Here is a 10,840-nt window from a genome sequence, read left to right on the forward strand (position 1 = left end):
ATGGCGACGCATGGAAAAGGAAGAGGCAGGGGACGAGGATTACTGGGCCGTGAGGTCGAGGGGGAAGGGCTACCTAGACCTGGCGGTGGAGATCCGGCAGCAAACAGGGTATAGTATCTGTTTGGAGTGGTTTTGTCATTAATTATATCGCCATTCCTTTTAGTGTTTAAAAAATGTTGGTGAAGTTGATTAAAATGTGGTGGGTGGGGTAATTTTCGATGATATTTGATCAATATTTGACACGTGTAGTGGCATTATAATTCTAAGGTATTATTTTAATTATGTTTGTGATTAAGCTTAGTGTTTCAAAATTTTATCTTTTAATCTGAAGGATTTATGTTCATTTTTGTCAGTATAAATTTAAAAAATGAAATTCAAATGGATTTTCTGACAATATCTTCATGCAACATCATTGTTGTTATAATGATATAATTGTTCTAACTAATTTTACTAACATTTCAAATTCAGATCCCAGTAACCAATGGCTCAGCAGATGAAACAATACCTTCTGAACAAGTTCCAAAACCATCCTCTGCCTCATCTCAGGAAAGCTTGTCCGAGATTCAGTCACTTCTTGACAACCTTACATTGGATATCTCAGACGAAGACCTAGACAAAATTTTAGAACTTTCGGACCAAGTTGCTGAAGATCAAGAGAGCATTAAACGTCTCAGTGAGATGGTGTATTCCAAATGTGTATCAGATAGAGAGTTCGCAAAAACTGGTGCATTTATATGTGATAAACTAGCTGCCTTGGAAATTAATGGAACCAAGTTTAGATCATCTCTATTGTCACTTGTGCAAGCTGATTATAAAGGTAAAATAAGAACTAAAATGTCTGCTTCTTTTTATACCCCCCAAAACAAAGTTTGGGGGGGGTATACTGGAATCGAGTTGTCCGTCTGTCTGTCTGTCCGTCCGTTTTTTTTTTGTCCGGGATTCATCTATGTCGTTATTGAACAAATCTTTTTCAAACTTTCAGATATTAATGGCCATGATGTAAACTTACGCCTCTGTGAAATTGGTACGGGTCACATGACCCTGACCAGAGTTATCTCCCCTTGATGTGTTAAAGTAGGCAAAATAAGCCCTGTCCGGGATTCATCTTTGTTATTATTCAACAAATCTTTATCAAACTTTCAGAAATGAATGGCCATGTTGTAAACTTTCGCCTCTGTGAATTTGGTACAGGTCACATGACCCTGACTGGAGTTATCTCCCCTTGATGTGTTAAAGTAGGCAAAATAAGCCCTGTCCGGGATTCATCTTTGTTATTATTCAACAAATCTTTATCAAACTTTCAGAAATTAATGGCCATGTTGTAAACTTTCGCCTCTGTGAATTTGGTACAGGTCACATGACCCTGACTGGAGTTATCTCCCCTTGTAGGCAAAATTAGCTTTGTCCGGTCTAACTCCAGGGCAAACAACCTAGACATGGAGGGGTGGGGGGTATTCGTTAGCCTATGGCTTACAGTTCTAGTTTTGTAAAAACTTTAAAACCAAGGCATATAAAAAAATATATTTGGTTAGCAAATCGTGTTTCAAACTGGAATAAAACTGAATGTTTAAATAGAACAGAAAACGCTAAAAGGCAAATTTAAGGTACATTGGAAAGTAATGTATTCTTAATAATTTGATATAATCATAAAATATTTTTTTTCCCAGGTTATTAATACTGTAATTATATTTTTTTATAATATACATACATGAATTAATATTTAAAAGACACTGTCACAATTTAGTTTACATCATGACTGTTACCGGGGTAACAGGGCTCATCCTACCAGGCGACATAGGCGATTAAGTCGCCCTGCCCGCGGCAACTTCGCTATTTTCTAAGATCAAAGCGAAGTCAACTTCGCCGACTTTTTCAAAGATCAAAAAGTCGATATCGCTAAGAACTAACGCTTGTCAAAACAGAGCGACTCCGCCTCCCGCCTGTCAGCTCGATTGACAAACAGCCAATCGTGTTAAACCTAGTAAATATGCTCCATTGACTTCAGCCAATGAGAACGCTTGTTTTATTCAATCGAGGCACGTGTTTGCACCATTGACTTTGTGTACATGTGCTATGTCATCGATGTAATAAAATTGTAAGGGATTAATATTTACACTTGCCGATGTTTGTAAATGTCAATTAGTGCCAATTAGGATTTATACTTTATGACAATAGCGGTTTAAATGATGTGCACTGATGACAAATGAACTTAATTTGGTGTGATTATCGCGAAGTTAGCCAGAAGGGCAAGTGCGAATCACAGTTCCAGGTTTGTTGTTTTTTTTATTTCAGAAATGCTTCCATTATTATTTTTTCTTCGAACGGTTCACATCAATATTCTATATACGAGATATTTTGGATTCTGTTGAATAGTAATCATGCTTTCTACGTGGCTTCTGCGGGATTCCCCAGGCCTGAAACGTAAAGCTGACGGTGTTAAAAGTGATGACATGATCGACAGTTCAAATAAGAAATCATTCAAAAAGTCAAATTATCAAAATAATTTCAGTTGGTACAACGAAGATGCAGATAAAAATTGGCACTGCGAAGTTTGTAGAGGTGCTAAGTTGGACAACGCCTACACCCGTGGACATGACCAACCAGCAAAAACAACCAATCATCAGAGACATGGCTTGTGTAAGTATTTATTAAAACAATAGAAGCATTGCTTAGTCCGCAGATAAATCAATTCAAAGTGGTATTAATTTTAAGGTGTCTGGCTTAATATATTTTAAAACATGTTGTAATATATGCCCAAATTATTTTAAATGACAGCTGAAAATGATGAGATACTGTGAAATATTTTGTGTATTTTCAGCAAATCAGCACAAGGCCGTCTTGGAAAAGACAGTTCTGAGTTCCCAGGAACCCATGAAGAAAATTGTACTGGCCAAACTGTCCAAGGATGACAAGCTTGACCCCAAGCTCCTTAAGACTGCCTACCACCTGGCCAAGCGGGAGCTCCCCAAGGTGGAATTTCAGTACCACCTCCAGCTTGCCGGGGCCATAGGTGCTGATCTCGGCTGACCTTGAGACCTACATTGTGTAGACTGATCAAGTGTATAGTGCTTCTTGTTTTGAGAACTAGGATATGATGATATATTGACTACTTTTTTGTTTTTTACAATTGTCATGTTGTTTGATTTCAGCTAGTTTTGTTTGTATTTATTAGCTTATTTTATTTATTTATCATGTATTTAAATTCAGATATATATGTATGTGTGCATGATAAGTTTGCATTTAATAAAATGTTTGAAACTTGACTTTTTTTTTTAAGATATAAACAACAAATTAATTCCAACTAAAAACCAGTATGACTATTTTAAAACAATTTAAACACCTATTTAATTGCATAGAAAAGTTGTCCAGGGCACACCAGAACCCACCATTTGACATTTAAAATCTCAAAATTTTCCGACCTCCAAGAGGGGGAAACCCCCTCCCGCACCCTCCCCCGTTCTCACTTCTCCCTAAAATTTCTGTCTAGGATGAGCCCTGGGTAAATGTGAAAACTGTAATTGTTTAAACCAAAACCTTTTTAAACAGTCAGCGAAATTAGACTTGAATGTTCAAGACATTTTACCAGTGCAGGACTTGAGGGCTTGTGTTAGTTTCGACCACTGCTGTTTCTTTTGCAGAAAAGGACAATCTCAGGTCTCAGTCCACTTCGAAATTCCTCAACTCATTCAGCATGATGTGTCAGATATTCGGAACGATGCGGACAGCAGGAGGGGAAGTGTTCAAGCCACTGGTCGGTCCAGTGTTTGAGTTTATTATGGTCATAATTGATGATCCTCAGTGTAACAGTGATGAATATGAGGTGCTAAATGAACAAGTAAGTACAGGCCTTTTTCTATAGTACCCACGGGTCAGATAGTCAGACCCATTCCGAAAGCAAATATATGATCTTTTCCCAATTTTCAGAAAAAAGAAATCGCAATCAGAAGTAAAAAAATAAAATAAAATATGGAAGTCTTTTTACCTGTACACCGGTCCATTCAACATTCTAATAAATTACGTGATGTAAAGTTTTGGGGATAATTGAATTCAGAAATCGTTCATTTTCATCACATTCAGAGATTAATATGAAATATTATCTGTCATGATTTATTGCAATAGATACTTTCACCCCAAGGATTGATATTTCATCCATTTCAGGTCTTTTAAATGGGAAAAGAAACTAATATTAAATAATTTCCTCATTCGCAGGAGACTGAAAAGCTTGTTAGACTGAAAAGCTTGTTTTTTTTACTGTAAAATTCCCAAATTCGGCATATTTTGACGCAAAATGGGCAGAAATAGCCCTTAAGTTAACTCACATTGTTCAAAGATTTTGTAAAATGTGTAACTCTGGAGATGTGTGAGATGAATACCACTGAATGAACTAATTACTATTAGTATACAATGTAACATGTTATTACAAATATTTTATTTCTTGCTTTTCATCAAATCAGCATTTTCCTATCTATATTAAAAGATAAATTTTATGAAACCACTTAGACTCTAAAAATGTTTGTTTGTTTCACACTTGCATTCAATAGAACTGAGGAAAAAATGTAGTAGTTTATTGAGAAAATCATACTGAAAATCTTAAAGGGAGGTAATGATTATTATATTGTTTGTCTTACAGATTTTAAAGGGAGATAATGATTGTAATATTGTTTGTCTTACAGATGATAAAAGGGAGATAATCATTGTAATATTGTGTCATCTTTATAGTGCAAAAACTCAATAACAGCATATAGAAATAGAAGCAGATATTGAGATCTTGCACTGAGGGAAGATTATTTGTTTACATATATCTTAAAGAGAGATAATTATTGTAATATTGTTTGTTTTACATATCATTTAGGGGAGATCATTATTGTAATAGTGTCTGTTTTACAGTTGCAGTCTATAGGGCGAGACCTGGAACTCAATGACAGGGAAAAGATGGAGCAGCTAATTGAGAAAATCAGACTGAAGATCATCAAGGGGAAGTAAGTGCTGCATTACCTTTCAATGTTTGTCTTTGATCGTTCTCATCAGTGATTGTAAATATATATACTGTTGAATTAATATGCTCAAACTCTTACACCACATTTTGACCTAAGCAAGTCAACAAGCCCTGCTTTATAAAATTCTGAATTTGAGCAAGACCATGAAGGATTATACCATTGCAGTGCTTGTGGGCTAGTGCTAATTTAATCCACTATTGAAATTATCTCACAAATGCTAAGCGGTTGGCAAGGACATCCAGGATGTCACCTTTTGTGTATGGAAAGATCTTTTTGTCCAGAGATTTACAACCGCAGGTGTATAAACGGATTTAACCTGCTATAAACTATGAAATAATAATAAAAAAGATTAGAAGTTAAAGAGGAAATGAAAATATATACTCGAGACTTGGTAAAGTTCAACAAGTAATAATTAATTATAAAGGTTCTGTGATAGCTTAGGTTTTGTCATGGCATGATTCTTGTCATGCAAAACAGTTTAACAGTGGTTATCACTTTCAGATATTCATTTCAAACTTTGTTCATATGTTGCCTGGAAATATGATTGACAAGGCTCATAATTCTAGCTTAATTATTGAGTTATGCCCCATTTTGAAGAAAAAAACCCACATAAGCTTGCTTCCCTGGTATTGTTTACCCCATTGTTTATACAGTTTCCTCTATCATTCGCTCATGTGTAATTTTTAAGAAAAACAACAACTTTTGTTATAGCTTTGGTGCAGTTGTGGCATTCAAAAACTGAAACTGGTTGTCTGGTGCCACAATTGTGGAAAACCTATTCAGATATTCAAAACTTGGTATACATGTTCCTGAGACAAAATGTCCATGTTCAGCAAGGCCCATAACTCTTGCTGTAATAATTGTTGAGTTTTTGCCCCATTTTTTAACTGAAGTACAACAGAGGAGCATGGTGCTCGTGTTTTAAAATAAGTTCACTTAGCTCAACACTTAAAATATAAATTTGTGTATGAAATAATATTGATGTCTCCTGATGAATGTTCACACATGTTTAAACAAATTTACTTATTCACTCTTGCGCACAGTGGCCAGAAATTGGCTCAGGGAGAGCAATATTTGATAAGCATATAGAGAGCTGAATTTTCTACCTTCTGTACTCTGTCGAGTGATTTGTGTACATGTGCTTATGAAAAACTAAAAATAATCTGTATTTATTTCAGTTTCACATTCCAGGCCATATTCATTTGTTCAAAGTTACTTAACGTTACTGCTATGGATGGATAATATATTTGTCCACCAATTGATGACCACAGGTGTATCAAGTTGTTTTCAGATATAATATTTTTATCGTCATTATTTCAGTTCCTGATTCATTTGCTTGAAGATATTCAGGGTTAAGGGTTACTGCAGCGACATGAAAATAATATGTCCACTGATTGATTTCCACAGGTGTATCAAATGTTTTCATGTAAATTATTTCCCCATCTTTCTTTCAGTTCCACAACCCAGACAAGATTCATTTGCTTGAAGATATTTATTGCTAATGCAGAAGCAGGAAAAAAATATGTCTACTGATTAATAACCCCAGGTGTATCATTTTTTTCATGTAAATTATTTTCCCTGTCTTTATTTCAGCTCAACAGCCCAAGCCAGATGTACACTGCTAGAAGTTGTTGAATGTTATTGTCGGGGCTGGAAGAATTTATCCAACGATGTTACGAGATTTTATTGCGATACCATGATGGACATTCTTACAGACTGAAAGCTAAAACCCTCTGTGATTTAGATTGTTTCCGTCTAAATGTGAATTATATTTAAAATATGTGTTTATACCATATCACAAATATTCTAAATTGATTTTGAAGTGTGAATTATGTTTTTCAAACATATTGCAAATATTCACAATTAATTTTGAAAGTGTGAATCATTTTTTTTAATTAATAGTGATAATAATACTTAAATGAAATAGCAGCTATTTTTAGCATTTTTAAGAACAGAAGTGTGAAAATTTTGTCTTGCACATATCCAAAATAATTTTAAAAATCTTCATAGTGTACAAAAGTGTGAACTATGTGTTTCACATATTGTAAATTACATGTATTAACAACAGAAGTGTGCATTATGTCTTGCACATATTGTAAGTTACATGTATTAACAACAGAAGTGTGAATTATGTCTTGCACATATTGTAAATTACATGTATTAACAACAGAAGTGTGAATTATGTCTTGCACATATTGTAAATTACATGTATTAACAACAGAAGTGTGAATTATGTCTTGCACATATTGTAAGTTACATGTATTAACAACAAAAGTTTGAAATATGTCTTTAGCACATATCACAAATAGCCATCACAAGAAGAAAAGTGTGATAATATGTCATTATATCTACATATCATGTATATTTTTGCAAGTGACAGAGTTAGCTAGTTTGTTTCTTAAGAAAAATGTTGGATTGTTTTGAAAGCCGTGGTGTTGTTGTCAGTTTCAGCAGCGACGTCATATTGCAGAAACTTTAAACTTGGCCACTCAAAAACCATTTAAGAAATTTAAATGAAACTTGCCAGAAATGTTGCTAGTAGTGGTTAAAAAGGCCTTTAACTGTTCCTTGATTAAATGTAGAGTTACGCCCCTTTATGGACTGAAAAGTAATAGGCAAGAGATGGCTTTCGTTCCACACCGCTCTAGTTGTAAGTTGAGCTACAAATGCAATTTGCATCTTTATTTAAATCTATTATTTTGTGATATGTTTAATTAGAGCAAAAATGAAGTAGTTATTGATTTCATTTATTATTTGATTCACTGTGGGGTTTTAATTGTAAGATCAAATTATTTTAGAGGTGCACAATATAGGTTGATGAAAAAAAGAAGTTTTTTATTTAAAAAAAAATATTAGCATTATTTTGTTTTTTTAATTGGGGAACGTTTGGCCACACTGCTTTTAATTAATAACATTAATGAAGGTTTTAATTTAATTGATTTTCAAATTTAAGTAAATTTGTTAACAAATGTATGTTCTAAGCTCAAAATAATATTTATCTGTATAATATTGAACAACAGGGATGTGATATGTGCGCGGATTTACGCTGATTTAATGGCCCCGTGGACAAAAAAGGCCCGTTTTCCTTATGCGGCAAGGTGCTTCACCCCTTTGATATCCCTATGGGGGTGCCTAGAGTACACCCCCCCAACCCCCAAACTCATTGCCAAATGGTTTCATCCCTTCAGCTGCCAGGTCAATCACATCCCAGACAAATGAACATGAATAACATTTTGTCAAACAGTACACACATGTACTTTCGATGCCACTTGGTTTGATAGCAAATTACAGTAGATAATTTGAGCGCATCTGTGTTTTGATAATTGTAAATAATTCATTTGTTGGCCCTTGAACAAAATAAAAATCATGCTGCCTTGTTATGCTTTGTTGTACATAAATTGTATATTTTATCAGTTTTCATGATATGTTTGCATTTTTAAAATAATTATTAGCAATTATTGCTGCTGTTTCAGGCAGGAGGCTGTCCAAATGAAATTGCTGGAAGCCACTCTCACTTGCCTGAACACGTTAATAATATTATGATGATGATCTTTTTCCCTAGACGTTTTATTAAATGGGATTCGATCCCCAACAGGGGTACTTTATAATGGCCTCTCGAAACAGACTCGAGAGTTATTCATATTATCTTTCAGCTGTCTTCATAATTGAGCTAAAATAAGTATAAACTAAATACATTGTAAAACGTTTCTATGTATGACCCTATTTTTAATGTGATTGAGTCTTTTAATAAAGGTTTCTTTGCTGAACTGTTCAATATTTTCTTGCATACAATGTATTTTGGCGCGTGCAATTCTATTTTGGAAGTATTAGCATATCTCTCTGAAGTTTGGCAATATTTTATTTTTTATAAATGATTGTATTTGCTGATACATGATTTATGTGCATTAAATGCAAATGGTATTATGAGCATAGGGCAATTCCATTTTTCAATTTATACATTCAACCCCTCCTAGGAAAGGGGTGGGAGCGTCCTCTTTGTATTTTCTTTCACCCACATTTAGAAAAAAACTCAAAACAGGATTGCTGGGATTTGACATGCCTACCTGGGACCGCTTTAATGTTATATTTGAATAGCCCTTTAGATGCTATGCTTAGAAATAAGGAATTTTAAGAGTCTATTGTCTTAAATTTTTTTGAATGTTTCATTTATTACTTAAGTTAATTTAAAATTGATTTGTCTTATCTTAAGAATTATTTAGGAAAATCGAGATATTTTTCCTTCTTAGTTTTCTTTGAAATTTAGAAAAAAAATCGATTTTTTTCTAAATATATATTTCTTAAGATAAGATAAAAAAAAATCAAATTGACTTCATAGATTTAATAATGTGCCTTTGTAATTAACTCCAATTATTTTGTGCAAGTGTTTGTGCAAACTGTTTTTACTAAATTAAGTAAATAATTTCATTTCTTCCAGAAATGGAGACCATAACGATCAACTACAGTCCATTATATAAATCTTGTTTCATTTTATTAGTTTCATCAAGTTTTCCACCATAGTTATGGATGGTCAGTATTTGTCCAATAAATATTATTAAAGCTGCACTCTCATAGTTGGACAGTTTTGACATTTTTGATCTTCAAATACACTGGTTTTGGCATCAATGTCTTCAGATCATAATTGAAAGAAAAACTGCGGAAAATTTCATTTGTGCAGTGTTAGCACGGCTTTTAGAGAAAAAAAACATCAATTTTCGAACATTAGAATGAAAAACTGTGATCTTATATTTTTCAGCAGGCTAATATCACTAGTTTCCAGACTCATTTCAAAACAAAAAAAAATGAAAAATATGTCAAAGGGGTCCATCTGTGAGAGTGTATCTTTAACCAATCAAATCATTTAAAACTGCAAACTAGCGTGAAGACAACCTTTAGAAAACACATTTAAGATTCATACAAATTGGCTGCAGTCCATTCATGAGAATGATTCAAATTGTACATGTTTGTTTTCAGTTTTGATTAACAGTCGAACTTCGTTGGCTCGAAATCCCAGGTACCGGCGAAAAATACCTCAAGCCTCGAAAAATTCGAGCAAAGCGAGAATGCTTACAATACCTTCAGTATAAAACATCGGTCCTTTACATCCAGTTCGAGCCAAGAAGGAATTCGAGCCAAGCGAGTTCGAGCGAACGGGGTTCGATTGTAATAATTTTGTTCCCAATGCCCGTATATATTGCCATTCTGTTTTCTTCAATGAAATAAAATTCACTGGCAATCAGTAAACTTCTGCGGTGTTGTTTCGAGTTTTTTCTTCTATTTAACAGTCCGCAAACTTCACTCCATCAACTTTGTTTATCTTTTCTTTAAGATATTTCTGTTCCAAATGATACAGTGGAAACCACAATAATACAATGCAAACTACAGAAACAAGCCCAGTACGCAAACATTTAACATTGAACTCTATTTAGGCAGTGTGTGTATACCACGTGATAAATTACGCCATTTATGATACGTCGAAGGGCAACATTTTGCTTAAAATGAAGACTTAAAACAATGAGAACTTTTCTTTTACAAAACCATTTTATATGAAACAAAGGACAGTCTTTGCCGCTGAAAGTGCCCCGCCTTCGTTTTATTACCGGAGTTTGATAAGGTGATTAGTTTCATCAAACACTTCGAAAAACCTGTTTCCAAAATAATGTTTTGACAGTGCTCCTTCAGACGGCCGTTTTGTGAAAAGGTTTGTCGAAGTGCTTAAGGAAACTAAACTCTCAATCAAACTCTGGTAAAAAAACTGAAGGCGGGGTCCGTAAGCGGCGTAGACTGAGCTATGTTTTATCCAAAAAGGTGAGGAAATAGTGAAGTTAACTTTGTTTAAAGTCTTC

General features: G+C 34.2%; 1 protein-coding gene across 1 annotated transcript; it reads left to right on the forward strand.

Moving 5' to 3' along the window:
* LOC128222626 (CBP80/20-dependent translation initiation factor-like) lies at positions 1-10,242 on the forward strand. Its single transcript, XM_052931716.1, has 5 exons — positions 1-108; positions 469-817; positions 3,639-3,835; positions 4,888-4,979; positions 6,591-10,242. Exons 1-5 carry the CDS (start codon positions 1-3, stop codon positions 6,715-6,717), a joined length of 873 nt encoding a protein of 290 aa, XP_052787676.1. The 3' UTR covers positions 6,718-10,242.
* The last annotated feature ends 598 nt before the right edge of the window (positions 10,243-10,840 follow it).

The sequence above is a fragment of the Mya arenaria genome, chromosome 16, assembly GCF_026914265.1.
Source record: "Mya arenaria isolate MELC-2E11 chromosome 16, ASM2691426v1".
Classification (NCBI taxonomy): Eukaryota; Metazoa; Mollusca; class Bivalvia; order Myida; family Myidae; genus Mya; species Mya arenaria.

Coding starts and splice junctions, on each gene's coding strand:
- LOC128222626 (XM_052931716.1), top strand. CDS start 1: ATGGCGACGCATGGAAAAGGAAGAGGCAGGGGACGAGGATTACTGGGC. Junction 818..3,638: donor TGTGCAAGCTGATTATAAAG/GTAAAATAAGAA, acceptor TTTCTTTTGCAG/AAAAGGACAATCTCAGGTCT. Junction 3,836..4,887: donor ATGAGGTGCTAAATGAACAA/GTAAGTACAGGC, acceptor TCTGTTTTACAG/TTGCAGTCTATAGGGCGAGA.